General features: G+C 46.6%; 1 protein-coding gene across 6 annotated transcripts in view; it reads right to left on the bottom strand.

The window, feature by feature from the left end:
* LOC139540356 (dynamin-1-like protein) overlaps window positions 1-16820 on the bottom strand; it is a 30320-nt gene extending 13500 nt beyond the window's left edge. For 3 of the 6 annotated variants that reach the window (XM_071344133.1, XM_071344129.1, XM_071344131.1), the window contains exons 1-6: window positions 16598-16819; window positions 8709-8853; window positions 5902-5948; window positions 1127-1198; window positions 941-1027; window positions 472-634 (exon numbers count right to left, since the gene is read on the bottom strand). In XM_071344133.1, coding sequence (XP_071200234.1) covers window positions 472-634; window positions 941-1027; window positions 1127-1198; window positions 5902-5948; window positions 8709-8853; window positions 16598-16699 — 616 coding nt within the window. In that variant the 5' untranslated portion in view covers window positions 16700-16819. Of the gene's footprint in view, window positions 1-471; window positions 635-940; window positions 1028-1126; window positions 1199-5901; window positions 5949-6864; window positions 6901-8708; window positions 8854-16597 lie in introns of all 6 variants that reach the window. The other 3 variants (XM_071344128.1, XM_071344130.1, XM_071344132.1) reach the window with 2 other exon arrangements.
* Between the last annotated feature and the right edge of the window lie 3025 nt (window positions 16821-19845).

Raw genomic sequence — 19845 nt, 5'->3', positions numbered from 1 at the left:
GGAGTGTTAATCTAGGATCAGGTCCCCCCCCGTCAATAAAATCTTATTCATTATGATCTGAAAGGCAGATCCTAGGTCGTCTACCTTACTCTGAGAAGCTTTATGAATTACAGGACCAGATCCACAGCCATGATAACCAAACCTTTCCACAGTTACCTCCAAATAGGGACAGGAGTTTAGCCTATAACTAGAGGCTAGAGTTTTCCTGGTCAAGTGAGATAGTCAGGAAAAACTCCTGGGCCTACATCCAGGTAATCAAGAGTTTTTGTACAGCGGTGTACGCCACGGCGTGTCTGATATAAGTATTAGAGAAAACCTTAATTGTCTGTCACCTACTGTTAACAGAGAGAGCAAGAGTGGTGGAGAGAGGAGAGAGATGCAGAGACCGACAGACACACAAAAAGAAGAGGCATAGACAAACAAAAAAAGGAGAGAGACAGTGAAGAAGAGAAGAAATTTGGAGGTGTTTACCGTCGGGGTCGACCTCACGGGCAACTTTGAGGGCCTCTGAGGTGGCCATGTCTGTGTTGGCCGCAGTCACAGCCAGGATGATAGAGTTGGGGTTAGAGATGTGCTTCACGATCAAGTCTTTGATCTGCACCTCTATGTCTTTGGGCTGGTCTCCCACTGGGACCTGGGTAGAACATGCACACACACACACACACACACACACAATTAATTCCTGCCCATATCATAGTTCAAACCATACTTGGAGTTCTATCTCCCTCAATAAACTTGGAAAGAGGTGGTTCAGTGCATGAAAGATAGGTGATCTCAGTGCCTGGGATCCTAAGACTTGCGTTAACTCCCAGAGCTAATGCCTAGGCGTTAGCGCAGACAGCTAAATAAGTATTGTGGCAGGTTCAAACCAACTCGATCACACTTGAGCAACTCAATTCGCTTTTATATTTGAAATTAAAGCACCTTGCTTTGTGTGTACCTTTGTGATACCTGGCAGATCCACTAGTGTGAGGTTGACTACGTGAGGGGAGAAGATCTTCAGGTGAATGGGTTCATCGGTGATTCCCTGGAAGAAAACAAAGAAATGTCAACTCAGCAGTTGGCAATCTGTTCGACATTGCTTTGGACTACCTTTGATTCAAATAATTTGTTATTGTTGACATACCTTGTTATTGCCAGAAACTCTTTCGGTTTCAGCTTCGATCTCGAGCCTGATTTCATCGAAGTCTGTGTAGATCTAAAAACAAAAACATGTTTATGAATAATGCGCAGTATAAGAAATGATTCAATTCTGTTTTACATAGCTGCATACGACAAATGTAAATGTGATTTACTATAATCTGGACCCAACCGCAAAAGACCACTACAGAAGTCTAAATATAATCAAATCTTACAAATGTAATCATAAAGATAAAGAAAAAAACATCCTCCATCAATGCCATTTACAGTATAGCACATCACAAAGATTTCTCTGTTCACGCATGAAGGACCTAAAGCACCAGAGCAAATTACTGTGTCTGCACACATCTCGACCGCATGCTCTGCCCTACTCCCACATCTCGACCGCATGCTCTGCCCTACTCCCACATCTCGACCGCATGCTCTGCCCTACTCCCACATCTCGACCGCATGCTCTGCCCTACTCCCACATCTCGACCGCATGCTCTGCCCTACTCCCACATCTCGACCGCATGCTCTGCCCTACTCCCACATCTCGACCGCATGCTCTGCCCTACTCCCTCATCTCGACCGCATGCTCTGCCCTACTCCCACATCTCGACCGCATGCTCTGCCCTACTCCCACATCTCGACCGCATGCTCTGCCCTACTCCCACATCTCGACCGCATGCTCTGCCCTACTCCCACATCTCGACCGCATGCTCTGCCCTACTCCCTCATCTCGACCGCATGCTCTGCCCTACTCCCTCATCTCGACCGCATGCTCTGCCCTACTCCCACATCTCGACCGCATGCTCTGCCCTACTCCCACATCTCGACCGCATGCTCTGCCCTACTCCCACATCTCGACCGCATGCTCTGCCCTACTCCCACATCTCGACCGCATGCTCTGCTCTACTCCCACATCTCGACCGCATGCTCTGCCCTACTCCCACATCTCGACCGCATGCTCTGCCCTACTCCCACATCTCGACCGCATGCTCTGCCCTACTCCCTCATCTCGACCGTATATTACGCCCTACTCCCTCATCTCGACCGTATATTACGCCCTATTCCCTCATCTCGACCGTATATTACGCCCTATTCCCTCATCTCGACCGTATATTACGCCCTATTCCCTCATCTCGACCGTATATTACGCCCTATTCCCTCATCTCGACCGTATATTACGCCCTATTCCCTCATCTCGACCGTATATTACGCCCTATTCCCTCATCTCGACCGTATATTACGCCCTATTCCCTCATCTCGACCGTATATTACGCCCTATTCCCTCATCTCGACCGTATATTACGCCCTATTCCCTCATCTCGACCGTATATTACGCCCTCTTCCCTCATCTCGACCGTATATTACGCCCTATTCCCTCATCTCGACCGTATATTACGCCCTATTCCCTCATCTCGACCGTATATTACGCCCTATTCCCTCATCTCGACCGTATATTACGCCCTATTCCCTCATCTCGACCGTATATTACGCCCTATTCCCTCATCTCGACCGTATATTACGCCCTATTCCCTCATCTCGACCGTATATTACGCCCTATTCCCTCATCTCGACCGTATATTACGCCCTATTCCCTCATCTCGACCGTATATTACGCCCTATTCCCTCATCTCGACCGTATATTACGCCCTATTCCCTCATCTCGACCGTATATTACGCCCTATTCCCTCATCTCGACCGTATATTACGCCCTATTCCCTCATCTCGACCGTATATTACGCCCTCTTCCCTCATCTCGACCGTATATTACGCCCTATTCCCTCATCTCGACCGTATATTACGCCCTATTCCCTCATCTCGACCGTATATTACGCCCTCTTCCCTCATCTCGACCGTATATTACGCCCTATTCCCTCATCTCGACCGTATATTACGCCCTCTTCCCTCATCTCGACCGTATATTACGCCCTCTTCCCTCATCTCGACCGTATATTACGCCCTATTCCCTCATCTCGACCGTATATTACGCCCTATTCCCTCATCTCGACCGTATATTACGCCCTATTCCCTCATCTCGACCGTATATTACGCCCTCTTCCCTCATCTCGACCGTATATTACGCCCTACTCCCACATCTCGACCGCATATTACGCCCTACTCCCACATCTCGACCGCATATTACGCCCTACTCCCACATCTCGACCGCATGCTCTGCCCTACTCCCACATCTCGACCGCATGCTCTGCCCTACTCCCACATCTCGACCGCATGCTCTGCCCTACTCCCACATCTCGACCGCATGCTCTGCCCTACTCCCTCATCTCGACCGCATGCTCTGCCCTACTCCCTCATCTCGACCGCATGCTCTGCCCTACTCCCACATCTCGACCGCATGCTCTGCCCTACTCCCACATCTCGACCGCATGCTCTGCCCTACTCCCACATCTCGACCGCATGCTCTGCCCTACTCCCACATCTCGACCGCATGCTCTGCCCTACTCCCTCATCTCGACCGCATGCTCTGCCCTACTCCCTCATCTCGACCGCATGCTCTGCCCTACTCCCACATCTCGACCGCATGCTCTGCCCTACTCCCCCATCTCGACCGCATGCTCTGCCCTACTCCCCCATCTCGACCGCATGCTCTGCCCTACTCCCACATCTCGACCGCATGCTCTGCCCTACTCCCACATCTCGACCGCATGCTCTGCCCTACTCCCACATCTCGACCGCATGCTCTGCCCTACTCCCACATCTCGACCGCATGCTCTGCCCTATTCCCTCATCTCGACCGTATATTACGCCCTACTCCCTCATCTCGACCGTATATTACGCCCTACTCCCTCATCTCGACCGTATATTACGCCCTATTCCCTCATCTCGACCGTATATTACGCCCTATTCCCTCATCTCGACCGTATATTACGCCCTATTCCCTCATCTCGACCGTATATTACGCCCTATTCCCTCATCTCGACCGTATATTACGCCCTATTCCCTCATCTCGACCGTATATTACGCCCTATTCCCTCATCTCGACCGTATATTACGCCCTATTCCCTCATCTCGACCGTATATTACGCCCTATTCCCTCATCTCGACCGTATATTACGCCCTATTCCCTCATCTCGACCGTATATTACGCCCTATTCCCTCATCTCGACCGTATATTACGCCCTATTCCCTCATCTCGACCGTATATTACGCCCTATTCCCTCATCTCGACCGTATATTACGCCCTATTCCCTCATCTCGACCGTATATTACGCCCTATTCCCTCATCTCGACCGTATATTACGCCCTATTCCCTCATCTCGACCGTATATTACGCCCTATTCCCTCATCTCGACCGTATATTACGCCCTATTCCCTCATCTCGACCGTATATTACGCCCTATTCCCTCATCTCGACCGTATATTACGCCCTATTCCCTCATCTCGACCGTATATTACGCCCTATTCCCTCATCTCGACCGTATATTACGCCCTATTCCCTCATCTCGACCGTATATTACGCCCTATTCCCTCATCTCGACCGTATATTACGCCCTATTCCCTCATCTCGACCGTATATTACGCCCTATTCCCTCATCTCGACCGTATATTACGCCCTATTCCCTCATCTCGACCGTATATTACGCCCTATTCCCTCATCTCGACCGTATATTACGCCCTATTCCCTCATCTCGACCGTATATTACGCCCTATTCCCTCATCTCGACCGTATATTACGCCCTATTCCCTCATCTCGACCGTATATTACGCCCTCTTCCCTCATCTCGACCGTATATTACGCCCTCTTCCCTCATCTCGACCGTATATTACGCCCTCTTCCCTCATCTCGACCGTATATTACGCCCTATTCCCTCATCTCGACCGTATATTACGCCCTATTCCCTCATCTCGACCGTATATTACGCCCTATTCCCTCATCTCGACCGTATATTACGCCCTATTCCCTCATCTCGACCGTATATTACGCCCTCTTCCCTCATCTCGACCGTATATTACGCCCTATTCCCTCACCTCGACCGTATATTACGCCCTATTCCCTCATCTCGACCGTATATTACGCCCTATTCCCTCATCTCGACCGTATATTACGCCCTCTTCCCTCATCTCGACCGTATATTACGCCCTACTCCCTCATCTCGACCGTATATTACGCCCTACTCCCTCATCTCGACCGTATATTACGCCCTATTCCCTCATCTCGACCGTATATTACGCCCTATTCCCTCATCTCGACCGTATATTACGCCCTATTCCCTCATCTCGACTGTATATTACGCCCTACTCCCTCATCTCGACCGTATATTACGCCCTATTCCCTCATCTCGACCGTATATTACGCCCTATTCCCTCATCTCGACCGTATATTACGCCCTATTCCCTCATCTCGACTGTATATTACGCCCTATTCCCTCATCTCTACTTTATGCTCTGGGCCATTCCGTCTAGAAGACAGTACTGCTGTACATCCTCCTGTGTCTGTTTGCCTGCGACTGAAAGGGTGTGTGCCTGAGGTGATTTAAATAGGATTCCTGTCAAACAAACTCTCCAGACAAAGCTACAAAACCCATATAGCTTTTCCAGTGATCTTCAGTCAGTAAATCAAAACAATGCTTTGCATGCATGCCTATAATCAGGTCAATCAAGTATTTAAGCTGCATGTCTATTTGTAACAGTGAAAGGGCAGGGAACTCCACTGAGATGAACAGATAGTTGGAGGAGGTGCGTCGCTCTGTCAGCAACTTGCAGGCTTTGAACCAACACAGAAACTAGCTCTGAGGAATGGTTACTGAGACATACCTTGCTTTTGGTGTGTAGAAACTTGCCCCATTCCTCTCCATCGACGCCTATGGGGACATAAACACAAGACCGTGTCATTCCCATTCCCCAGCCGGTCTGGCAGATGTCATTTGGAGTAGTACTTTAATGACCAGTGTTGTGATGATAGAGCGGGTCCCAATTCACTCCCTAACCCCTTTACCGTGGCCCTAACCCATGTTTGCATATCTGAAGGATCTGGATAGACATTAAAAGTGCAGTGGTGGAGCTTCCACCAGATCAAGTACATCTTACAGATCTGTAAAGCAAGGTTAGGGGCCAGGGGAGTGAATTGGGACCGGCTGATACTGTCATTGGGTCGGGTTGAGTTGTTCAGCTGGGATGGGAATACATCCTGCAGGCCAATAACCCAGAGGCTTGAACAAACAATAGTGAGAAATGTTGTTTGTCAATAAAAAAAGATATGCCTGTGAGACAAGCCAAAGCATGGTTGGTGCGTTATGGGGAGCACAGGCATACGCTACTACCTAGCTACCAAACACCTTTGATAAACAACAAAGTTATTCTTTCAACTAATAAATCACTGTATTAGTTGGATTATTTAAACAAATAATTACCTACCAAACTAAGAAAACAAAATCAGCTGTTTGAGGACAGCTGATTTTTTTTAAATTTGCCCTTAAAAAAAGTCATACTTACCATGATTTCTGACAAAGTTGACAACGATCATGCACTCCGGAATAGTTTTTATTTTATACAGGATGTCCTTATACAGACAATCAAGTGTTTTGTCTGAAACACCAGACTGACCTTGTTGGGCTTGATTCGCTGAATCAAGTTAAGCTAAAGTTTGGCAGCTTAATCAAGTCTACAAAAACAATAGGCAGGATGGAAGGGGGGCCATATGAAAAGGGACAGGCCTCGAGTAAGAAGCTGATGATCGAACACAGACAAAAAGGCAAGGAGAAACAATGAAAAGGAGACCTTTGTAATAGCTCCCGTTTTTCCAGGCATTGGGGTCTGTGGTTCAGGAGAGATCAGATGACAGGTGAAAATGGTTAGCCGTTAGCCTAGCTGCAGCTCCTGCACCATGGCCATCTGCAGCAATGCAGTACTTTTTTGGCATGATCCATCCAGTGTGTGACTATTCACAACAGCAGGGCACAGGCTTGGTTTTGTGTTCAAATGTCTTGGGATGACATTGAGGATTGAGTAACATGACATTGTTGTGACTTAATGGCTCAGTAATAATATTTAGGAGCCTCTAGATATAACGTGAGTAGAATCTAAGGGGAAGCCTATTTATTTGTCTATACCTTGCCATATTTACTGCAGTATATTAGCTAGCTACTATGGACACTAGCTGGATAGTAGCTAGTACTCAGACGGAGTGCTGCAGACTTGAATATATGCCGAGTTAACACAGTGACACACAAAAAAAAAAAAACAGCAGACAGTCACAGAAGGACAAAGTCTGAACTAGAGGAATGTAAACAGTCATCTAATGACTGTAGACATGAGAGGGACAGGGAAGGGGGGTCAACAACAACATGTGCCCTGCAGAGCCACCGTGCAGCACAGCTCCCTGGGACTGACATGCAGAAGAAATGTCAGCCCACAGAAACACAAGGTTGAACTTCACTCAACTTCTAGAGTTTTCCCTGTTAACACTATCAACGTTTCCCTTTACTGTGGCGAATCAATGCAATATTAGCCACTTTCAATGCAACATACCGAAACAAAATTAACTATACACGACGTAGTATGCAAAACTAACCATGCAAGAGATTTTGTTGTAAACAGAACGCATCGGAGTAGGATTCGATTGCATCGACACGCACGACTCAGCCCGTACTCTACACAGACCGGTGCGGCATAACCAATCAGAGCTGCAGTAGGTCTATATGCAAATTCACCATTGCCATATCTGGATCTGTGCCATTTACTTTGAACAGGACTGTGTTTACAGCATGAGTGGTCGTGAGCTGATGTGCTTGTTTTGAGATCAAAGCAAGAGCTGCATGTAGCCACATTTTGTTCGTATCCTTTGCAATTTAATGAATTATTAGCCTAGTTATAGATCATTTGTAGTCAACAATAGGGGCGTGTACATTTCACAAAACGTGTACATTTCTGGACATCTTAGAAAAGCGAGTCTGGTAAAGAGCTTTTTTTTTGTCTTAAATGGGCAGTGTTGTATTTTGAGACAGTCTTGAATAAGCTACATAGCCAATAGGCAGAGGGTAGAATCATTTGTCTGATTCTCTGTAATAAATGGTATGGGAATAATAATGCATTTTATTTTGTGGTTTCTTGCATCAAACACCACAACAACATTTTCAGTCACGTGGATAAACAGGTTAACGTTAAGCCCTGCATGTGTTTTTCAAAAGTTTCATGGAATGTAGGCCTACATTGAACACCAGACATTGGGTGCTACTGTAGGCTGATTGATAGAACAGCCATTTCCATGTTAAAATGTTATGGGATGGATTTTCTCCATTGCCTACAATATGATCAAATAGCTACAGTAGCCTACTTGGACACTGTTTTAACTAACTTAAAGTGGGTACAGCCTCAGTGTTCACAGTAAACGCGCGCTGGAAGTTGCACAGAATTTCCCCAACGTTCAAGTTTGCACTCAGCAGAGTGTACAGAGGCATCTTTTTCAAAAACCTTGGTTGGAGGATTCCCTTGCAGAATTAGAAGGGAATAGCCTAAGCAGAGGAGGGCTCCTCCAACCAGGCTTTCTGAAAACCTGGGAACTTTTGGGGAAATTCGCTGAATTTTGCCACCCTAAAGCAGTGATAGTGTTGTGTTCACAGTACCATTCTCCTCGCTGGTCTTCCTGCGGTCCTCTGGGTCCACGTGGACCAGCTGGAGGATGAGGGGCCGACGGGTGACAACACCAGTACCACGGGGCAGAAGGTCTCTGCCCACCAGAGCCTCTAGCACCGAACTCTTCCCACTGCTCTGGAAACAGAAACACATAGCATGCTCACCTACAGAGCGAAAGTAAAAGTGAGCTAGTAGTAAACATCGTTCAACTGAGGCTACGACAGCCATGACTCATCACAAGTCAAATAGTTTCACATCATTTGAACCTAACTGGCCTCACCTCAGCTGCGCCTGGATGCGGTTGACCTAATTTAGCTTGGGCTCGATTCATGTGTGGCAATTATAGAACTGACGGGGTCAAGGATTTCTCAAAAGATCCCCTCGGTGTGCATCTGTCCTTTTGGAAAAGCACTAATGAATAACGAGACCAGAGCAGACACACACTTGGAGCATCCAAGGGGCTGCCTTCTTGTCGCCATGGCACCTTCAGTTCAGACGGTTGCCAAAGGGCTGAGATAGTGACAAAGAAGGTGACAGACCAGTGAAGGTGTCAGAGAGGATGTCATGCTTCTGTAAACCTATTAGGTAACACCTAGGCCAACAAGAGCTGTGTGTGGAGAGAAGATTACAGGTGTAGCCTATATGATGATAATAATTCCGTTTTAATTTGTTCCGGAGTTCCAAATTAAGCAGCAGCAGCTGAAAAGATGAGCTCCTACAAATATTGAAATGTAAATGTTTTTTTAGAGTAAAGTACATCGAAAAAAAATCAAAAGAAAACTGCAAACTGAATAGGAGACCAAACAAGCAGCAAACAAAGAAGAAAGGCTTTTGAAAAAGTAACAATTTTTCATAAAATTATACCGTTTTCTTAGCTAGCTAAGTTGTTTACCTGTTGCTAGGCAGTTGCTAGGGACATTCCTGAAAGAAGCTAGCTAGCTAACAAGGAGTGTCTAGTTGGCAGAAGAGAAGAAGGGACAAAGAAGGGACAAAGTGGGACAAAATAAGGACAGAAGAAAAGGGAAAGGGGACATTAAGGTGAAGCAGTCCTCTAAAGACACAAAAGACAATAATACAAGAAACAACACTTCTATTGCCTCTCCCTCTACGATACGCACTTCCGGTTTGGTTTGGAGCGAGTAGTTGCATTCCGCTTTGCTCCACAGGTAGTATTACAGGTAGTATTACATTTCATTTCATTACAGTACAACAGTTTGATTTGTTTGATCTTAGCTGGCTACATAGCCGTCTTTGTATCCAAGATAATTGTGTAGTCTAGAGTAATTGTCGAGGTTACCTAGCCAGTTAGAGGTTACCTAGCCAGCTACACTTTCAAACAAAGTCAACAACGCAGCCACTGCTAGCTAGCCTATTTCACCAGCCAGCAGTACTATATCATTTTAGTCAATAAGATTTTTTGCAACGTAAGCTTAACTTTCTGAACATTCGAGACGTGTAGTCCACTTGTCATTCCAATCTCCTTTGCATTAGCGTAGCCTCTTCTGTAGCCTGTCAACTATGTGTCTGTCTATCCCTGTTCTCTCCTCTCTGCACAGACCATACAAACGCTTCACACCGCGTGGCCGCTGCTACTCTAACCTGGTGGTCCCAGCGCGCACGACCCACGTGGAGTTCCAGGTCTCAGGCAGCCTCTGGAACTGCCGATCTGCGGCCAACAAGGCAGAGTTCATCTCAGCCTATGCTTCCCTCCAGTCCCTCGACTTCTTGGCACTGACGGAAACATGGATTACCACTGATAACACTGCTACTCCTACTGCTCTCTCCTCGTCTGCCCACGTGTTCTCGCACACCCCGAGAGCTTCTGGTCAGCGGGGTGGTGGCACTGGGATCCTCATCTCTCCCAAGTGGACATTCTCTCTTTCTCCCCTGACCCATCTGTCTATCGCCTCCTTTGAATTCCATGCTGTCACAGTTACCAGCCCTTTCAAGCTTAACATCCTTATCATTTATCGCCCTCCAGGTTCCCTTGGAGAGTTCATCAATGAGCTTGACGCCCTGATAAGTTCCTTTCCTGAGGATGGCTCACCTCTCACAGTTCTGGGTGACTTTAACCTCCCCACGTCTACCTTTGACTCATTCCTCTCTGCCTCCTTCTTTCCACTCCTCTCCTCTTTTGACCTCACCCTCTCACCTTCCCCCCCCTACTCACAAGGCAGGCAATACGCTTGACCTCATCTTTACTAGATGCTGTTCTTCCACTAATCTCATTGCAACTCCCCTCCAAGTCTCCGACCACTACCTTGTATCCTTTTCCCTCTCGCTCTCATCCAACACTTCCCACACTGCCCCTACTCGGATGGTATCGCGCCGTCCCAACCTTCGCTCTCTCTCCCCCGCTACTCTCTCCTCTTCCATCCTATCATCTCTTCCCTCTGCTCAAACCTTCTCCAACCTATCTCCTGATTCTGCCTCCTCAACCCTCCTCTCCTCCCTTTCTGCATCCTTTGACTCTCTATGTCCCCTATCCTCCAGGCCGGCTCGGTCCTCCCCTCCTGCTCCGTGGCTCGACGACTCATTGCGAGCTCACAGAACAGGGCTCCGGGCAGCCGAGCGGAAATGGAGGAAAACTCGCCTCCCTGCGGACCTGGCATCCTTTCACTCCCTCCTCTCTACATTCTCCTCTTCTGTCTCTGCTGCTAAAGCCAATTTCTACCACTCTAAATTCCAAGCATCTGCCTCTAACCCTAGGAAGCTCTTTGCCACCTTCTCCTCCCTCCTGAATCCTCCTCCCCCTCCTCCCCCCTCCTCCCTCTCTGCTGATGACTTCGTCAACCATTTTGAAAAGAAGGTCGACGACATCCGATCCTCGTTTGCTAAGTCAAACGACACCGCTGGTTCTGCTCACACTGCCCTACCCTGTGCTTTGACCTCTTTCTCCCCTCTCTCTCCAGATGAAATCTCGCGTCTTGTGACGGCCGGCCGCCCAACAACCTGCCCGCTTGACCCTATCCCCTCCTCTCTTCTCCAGACCATTTCCGGAGACCTTCTCCCTTACCTCACCTCGCTCATCAACTCATCCTTGACCGCTGGCTACGTCCCTTCCGTCTTCAAGAGAGCGAGAGTTGCACCCCTTCTGAAAAAACCTACACTCGATCCCTCCGATGTCAACAACTACAGACCAGTATCCCTTCTTTCTTTTCTCTCCAAAACTCTTGAACGTGCCGTCCTTGGCCAGCTCTCCTGCTATCTCTCTCAGAATGACCTTCTTGATCCAAATCAGTCAGGTTTCAAGACTAGTCATTCAACTGAGACTGCTCTTCTCTGTGTCACGGAGGCGCTCCGCACTGCTAAAGCTAACTCTCTCTCCTCTGCTCTCATCCTTCTAGACCTATCGGCTGCCTTTGATACTGTGAACCATCAGATCCTCCTCTCCACCCTCTCCGAGCTGGGCATCTCCGGCGCGGCCCACGCTTGGATTGCGTCCTACCTGACAGGTCGCTCCTACCAGGTGGCGTGGCGAGAATCTGTCTCCGCACCACGTGCTCTCACCACTGGTGTCCCCCAGGGCTCTGTTCTAGGCCCTCTCCTATTCTCGCTATACACCAAGTCACTTGGCTCTGTCATATCCTCACATGGTCTCTCCTATCATTGCTATGCAGACGACACACAATTAATCTTCTCCTTTCCCCCCTCTGATAACCAGGTGGTGAATCGCATCTCTGCATGTCTGGCAGACATATCAGTGTGGATGACGGATCACCACCTCAAGCTGAACCTCGGCAAGACGGAGCTGCTCTTCCTCCCGGGGAAGGACTGCCCGTTCCATGATCTCGCCATCACGGTTGACAACTCCATTGTGTCCTCCTCCCAGAGTGCTAAGAACCTTGGCGTGATCCTGGACAACACCCTGTCGTTCTCAACTAACATCAAGGCGGTGACCCGTTCCTGTAGGTTCATGCTCTACAACATTCGCAGAGTACGACCCTGCCTCACGCAGGAAGCGGCGCAGGTCCTAATCCAGGCACTTGTCATCTCCCGTCTGGATTACTGCAACTCGCTGTTGGCTGGGCTCCCTGCCTGTGCCATTAAACCCCTACAACTCATCCAGAACGCCGCAGCCCGTCTGGTGTTCAACTTTCCCAAGTTCTCTCACGTCACCCCGCTCCTCCGCTCTCTCCACTGGCTTCCAGTTGAAGCTCGCATCCGTTACAAGACCATGGTGCTTGCCTACGGAGCTGTGAGGGGAACGGCACCTCCGTACCTTCAGGCTCTGATCAGGCCCTACACCCAAACAAGGGCACTGCGTTCATCCACCTCTGGCCTGCTCGCCTCCCTACCTCTGAGGAAGTACAGTTCCCGCTCAGCCCAGTCAAAACTGTTCGCTGCTCTGGCACCCCAATGGTGGAACAAACTCCCTCACGACGCCAGGTCAGCGGAGTCAATCACCACCTTCCGGAGACACCTGAAACCCCACCTCTTTAAGGAATACCTAGGATAGGATAAAGTAATCCTTCTAACCCCCCCCCCCCCCTTAAAAGAGTTAGATGCACTATTGTAAAGTGGTTGTTCCACTGGATATCATAAGGTGAATGCACCAATTTGTAAGTCGCTCTGGATAAGAGCGTCTGCTAAATGACTTAAATGTAAATGTAATTCATTGGATTTATATAGAGCTTTTCTACCAACTGAGGAACTCAAAGCACTTTACACAGTAGGGGGAACCATTTTTGTGCCAGAATGCTCACCACACAAGCTCTTAGATGGAGAGGTGAGGAGTGATATGCCAATTAGGAATAAGGGGGATGATTCGGTGGCCATGACACCGGCGTTAACATCCCTACTCTTACGATATGTGCCATGGGGTTTTGAAATGATCACAGAGAGTCAGGAAACCCGTTTAACATCCCATCCGAAAGACGGCACCCTACGCAGTGCAACGTCCCCTTCACTGCCCTGGGGCATTGGAATCTCTATCCTTTGACCAGATGGAAGAGTGTCCCCTGGTCAGGGTTTCCGTTAAGAGAATTTGGCACCAGACAACGTGATGGGCAACATTTAAAATGACCAGACATCCATTTGCATTGGGTGTGTAACACATTAGGGCATCCACCCAAGATGCTCGAAAATCACATTTAGATTATTGTAATTCATTTTAACACAACAGAAATATGCCTGTAACGCTGTAATAAAATAAAGTAGAACAATGTTCTTATACCAACATGACAGGTTTATGCCAGCAGCATACCACCCTGCATACCACTGCTGGCTTGCTTCTGAAGCTAAGCAGGGTTGGTCCTGGTCAGTCCCTGGATGGGAGACCAGATGCTGCTGGAAGTGGTGTTGGAGGGCCAGTAGGAGGCACTCTTTCCTCTGGTCTAAACAAAGATCCCAATGCCCCAGGGCAGTGATTGGGGACACTGCTCTGTGTAGGGTGCCGTCTTTCGGATGGGACGTTAAACGGGTGTCCTGACTCTCTGAGGTCATTAAAGATCCCATGGCACTTATCGTAAGAGTAGGGGTGTTAACCCCGGTGTCCTGGCTAAATTCCCAATCTGGCCCTCAACCATCACGGTCACCTAATAATCCCCAGTGTACAATTGGCTCATTCATCCCCCTCCTCTCCCCTGTAACTATTCCCCAGGTCGTTGCTGCAAATGAGAACGTGTTCTCAGTCAACTTACCTGGTAAAATAACGGTTAAATAAAAAAAAATAAAAAAAATAAAAAAAAAAAAAAAAAATTGCCCATTGTGTCTTAATCCCTGGTATAAATCATAAATGAATATATAATTTAAGAAAATACATTTAACCTAGAAGAACAAGACCCCTACACAGTAATACAACTTCAAAATATAATATTAGTATAATATAACAACCTGTCCTATAGGAAACTTGTATGAAATGTTTTATTAATAAATAACAGCTGTTTTCAAATACAATCTGTTTTCTGTTTTCATCTGTTTTCAAATACAATTAAAATGTAGCATAGACATGAACATTTTAAATTAGGTGTAATAACTAAACATAGCTGTCTACGAACACCAGGGCCAGAATGGATCCAGCTTGTCAAATTAACATAAGATTTGACTTTTCTTAGCAGGTCAGGAGAATTAACGTAGTAGGTCAGGAGAATTAAGGTAGCAGGTCAGGAGAATTAAGGTAGCAGGTCAGGAGAATTAAGGTAGCAGGTCAGGAGAATTAAGGTAGCAGGTCAGGAGAACTTAGCAGGTCAGGAGAATTAACATAGCAGGTCAGGAGAATTAACATTTGGAAAAGGGTTAGCTAAACCCCCCCCCCCCCCCCCCCCAAAGATATTGACATTAATTTCCCTTCTATCCATGACTGGGCCAGCCCGCCCCACTCCTACTGCAATTCAGCAGTGGAAAGAGGACACTCTAGGTAGCCACAAAATTAAGAAATTATAAAACTGATGTTGGACAATAAAATTGAATCTGTAAATAAACTATTTGTTAAGGCTGGTTCATTGAGAGAAAGCTTATTTTACAACGCTCCTGTGAAACGAGGCCCGCGCTATGCATTCATGAAAGCACTTGTTTCCAAAACTCAAATTAAGGAGGTTGTAATTTGCCTCTAATTTACTTCCGTTTGCGGCAGACCTTGGTCTGCTCAAAGTGAGCCGCTGCTGTTGGGGAGTCAAAACTGTCCAACTACTTGCTCCTTGGAGCCTCGTTACTTTGTCCTCAAGAAGGTACGATCTTGAGGCAATCTTTACTCTGTTGGCAGGCACACTGGAAACGGGGTACACTTAGCTGAAGTCCCTTACATGCTGAACAGACCGCTCGTCCTCCTGCGCATTTTGATTTTGTCCACCCACACGCGATCAGGACACGCAGGTTAAAATATCAAAACGAACTCTGAACGAACTATATTAATTTGGGGACAGGTCTTAAAAGCATTAAACATTGAAATATGAATCACCCACGTGGGTATATGCTACTAAAAACCAATGAGGAGACGGGAGAGGCAGGACTTGCAGCGCATCAAGCGTCACAAATAGAACCAAGTTCTATTTTAGCGTCTGGCTACGCAGACGCTTGTTGATACGCGCGAGCACTGTTGGTGCAATGATTGAATAGCATGTGTACATTTATTTTGCAACGCTTGCACAGGCAGTGTGGTCAGCATGGTACATTCAATCATTGCACCCACACTGCTCGTGCGTCTGCATAGCCAGTTGGTAAAATAGAACTTGGTTTTATTTGTGGCATGATGCGGTGCAAATCTCCTCATTGGTTTTTAGTTGCATATACCCACGTGCCATCTCCTCACTGTTTTTTGGGAGCAAATACCCACATGGGTGAATGAAAGCTGAACTGAGGTCCATACTCCAGTCCAGTTGGTAGTGGTAATGCACCAGTTGGTTGCCAACTGACATATAATGAATGATAATTCAAGCAATAAGAAAAGGGAGGGATGTCTTGGAAGAATTAATTGATGTTTTCATTCATCAAAACCACTGAAGTCTTCAAAGGCTAGGAGAGGGATACCAGTGTAAACAAATCAGTAAATGTGTAATACGTACATTTAGAGACATGGGATGCCATTACATTTCAATGGCACCTTCTGCTGAGCACAGCTGTTTTAACATTACACAGGGCTAACGTTAGCCAGGTTCCACTTCCTGTCAAATTCGCTATAACCAACTAGTTAGCAGCTCATGATTCATAGCCACTAACGTTAGCCAAGCTAACTATCTAGCTAGCTAACTAACTTGCTATAGCTAAGGTAACTATAGTAACGTTAGCTAACCTTTCATCGAAAACACAGTACACGTAAATGTTCATGTACTATGAAATATTTCGAAGTGGAACTGCGTGATACAGACAACAGTACTATAGCTAACGTTAAGGGAATGAAACTAGGTGAAGGGATGCTAGTTAGCTGGCCAGCGATTCTTACCTGCGTTCCAACAACAGCAATCTGCGGCAGCTGGATAATGTCTGCGCCAACTGTATTAAACACATCTTGTAATTTATTGATGACAGGGATAAGGGCCTCCATGGCTCTGAAAATGTAGCACCTGTCAAATAAACGACCTAACTAGCCTGCTAAACACAGGCACAAAGTCATACAACGTCCCTTACACTGCCACCTCTTACCCGGCCCAGAAAACTGCGCACAAAATAATTCAGCGTTGCATTGTGGGACTTTGAGTTTGTGATATATTTTTTAATTTAACTTTAATTTAACTAGGCAGGTCAGTTAAGAACAAATTCTTATTTACAATGACGGCCTACCAAAAGGCAAAAGGCATCCTGCGAGTACGGGGGCTGGGATAAAATAAATAAAATATTAAAATAGGACAGAACACACATCACGACAAGAGATACAACACAACACTACATAAAGAGAGACCTAAGACGACAACATAGCATGGTAGTAACACAACAACAACATGGTAGCAGCACAAAACATGGTACAAACATTATTGGGCACAGACTACAGCACAAGGGGCTGAAGGTAGAGGCAACAATACATCGCCCAAATTAGCCACAACTGTCAGTAAAGTGTCCATGATTGAGTCTTTGAATTAAGAGATTGAGATAAAAAAAAAAATGTCCAGTTTGAGTGTTTGTTGCAGTGAACTGAAAAGACGCACGACCCAGGGATGTGTGTGCTTTGGGGACCTTTAACAGAATGTGACTGGTAAAACGGGTGTTGTATATAGAGGATGAGGGCTGCAGTAGACATCTCAATCATCAAGTTTGCGGATGACACTACAGTGGTAGGCTTGATTACCAACAACGACGAGACGGCCTACAGGGAGGAGGTGAGGGCCCTCGGAGTGTGGTGTCAGGAAAATAACCTCACACTCAACGTCAACAAAACAAAGGAGATGATTGTGGACTTCAGGAAACAGCAGAGGGAACACCCCCCTATCCACATCGACGGGACAGTAGTGGAGAGGGTAGTAAGTTAAGTTCCTCGGTGTACACATCACGGACAAACTGAATTGGTCCACCCACACAGACAGCGTTGTGAAGAAGGCGCAGGAGCGCCTCTTCAACCTCAGGAGGCTGAAGAAATTCGGCTTGTCACCAAAAGCACTCACAAACTTCTACAGATGCACAATCGAGAGCTTCCTGTCGGGCTGTATCACACTGCTCCGCCCACAACTGTAAGGCTCTCCAGAGGGTAGTGAGGTCTGCACAACGCATCACCGGGGGCAAACTACCTGCCCTCCAGGACACCTACACCACCCGATGTCACAGGAAGGCCATAAAGATCATCAAGGACAACAACCACCCGAGCCACTGCCTGTTCACCCCGCTATCATCCAGAAGGCGAGGTCAGTACAGGTGCATCAAAGCAGGGACCGAGAGACTGAAAAACAGCTTCTATCTCAAGGCCATCAGACTGTTAAACAGCCACCACTAACATTTAGTGGCCGCTGCCAACATACTGACTCAACTCCAGCCACTTTAATAATGGGAATTGATGGAAATGTATATAAAAATGGATCACTAGCCACTTTAAACAATGCCACTTAATATAATGTTTACATACCCTACATTACTCATCTCATATGTATATACTGTACTCTATACCATCTACTGCATCTCTGCCCTCTGTCAGTCAAGGAGCGCATTTGTTGTTCTTCGATCACGAGACACCTGCATTCAGTGTCTGCATGATCAATGCAGCACATGCAACATTGTTGATTAAAAAATCACTAGTTAGCTGGCTAGCTACCCTAGCTAATACATGTACTGAGTTAGAGTAAACGTAGCTAGCTATACAGCCTGATAATACCAGGGATGGTGCCTAAATCAGCATGTTGTTTGTGCAACAGTATCTTCTAAATCAAAAAGGAATACGTAAAGCATGAATATTTTAGCAACATTAAGTAGTTAAGAAATAACATTAAATGTAGTCAAAGGTTATAGTGTCCCAAAGGAAATACTGGCCATCACTTTGTTCATATCCCTGTCACAATTACTCCTCCCTGGCATTTTCATTCGTTGTCATGTCAAACAACCCTGTATTCAAAGTGCCCACTATTTAAAACGTCATGTCAAACAACACTGTATTAAAAGTGCCCACTTTTTAATACAGTACTGTTTTTAATTGGTTAATGTTGTATAGGCTTACATTTTTTAAGTCATGTTAAAAAAAAATCTGAGCAGTAGATCTCAGCATGCATTTTGACTCAGTGTTCTTGAAAAGGTTGGGGACCACTGTTCTAGTTTTCCCTGTTAACTCTATCAACGTTTCCCTTTACTGTGGCAATTGTGATCAAATCAATGGAATATTAGCCACTTTCAATGCAACATACCGAAACAAAAATAACTATGCAAGAGATTTTGTTGTAGGCAGAAGGCTTTGGAGTAGGATTCTATTGCATTGACACGCACTACTCAGCCCGTACTCTACATAACATAAACCATCAGAGCTGCAGTGGGCCTATGTAACCGATGTGAAATGGCTATCTAGTTAGCGGTGGTGCGCGCTAATAGCCTTTCAATCGATGACGTCACTTGCTCTGAGACCTTGAAGTAGTGTTTCCCCTTGCTCTGCAAGGGCCCCGGCCTTTGTGGAGCGATGGGTAACGATGCTTCGTGGGTGACTGTTGTTGATGTGTGCAGAAGGTCCCTGGTTCGCGCCCGGTTTGGGGCGAGGGGACGGACTAAAGTTGAACTGTTACACCTATATGCAAATAGACCATTGCCATATATGGATCTGTGCCATTTACTTTGAACTGGACTGTGTTTACAGGATGGGCGGTCGTGAGCCAGATGTGCTTGTTTTGAGATCAAAGTGAGAGCTGCATGTAGCCACGTGTGCACATTTTGTTCATATCCTTTGCTAGTTAGTGAGTTATTAGCCCAGTTATAGATAATTTGTAGTCAGCAATGTGGGCGTGATTGCTTCCAACAAGAGCACAAAACATGTACATTTGAAAAGCAAATCAGAGAAAGTGCTTTTTTTTCTTCTAAAGGGTGTTAAGTAGCCAATAGGCAGAGGGTAGCATAATTTGTCTGATTCTCTGTAATAATGGTATGGGAATAATAATGCATTTTTTGCATCAAACACAACATTTTTCAGTCACCTCCTTGTCTGAAGGACAAGTGGATTAACAGGTTTATGCCCTGCATGTATTTTTCAAAAGTTTCATGGAATGTAGGCCTACACTGAACACCACACAT

Source organism: Salvelinus alpinus, chromosome 15, assembly GCF_045679555.1.
Source record: "Salvelinus alpinus chromosome 15, SLU_Salpinus.1, whole genome shotgun sequence".
NCBI lineage: Eukaryota > Metazoa > Chordata > Actinopteri > Salmoniformes > Salmonidae > Salvelinus > Salvelinus alpinus.
The sequence above is the reverse complement of the archived record's forward strand: the minus strand, read 5'-3'. Positions and strand labels throughout refer to the sequence as shown.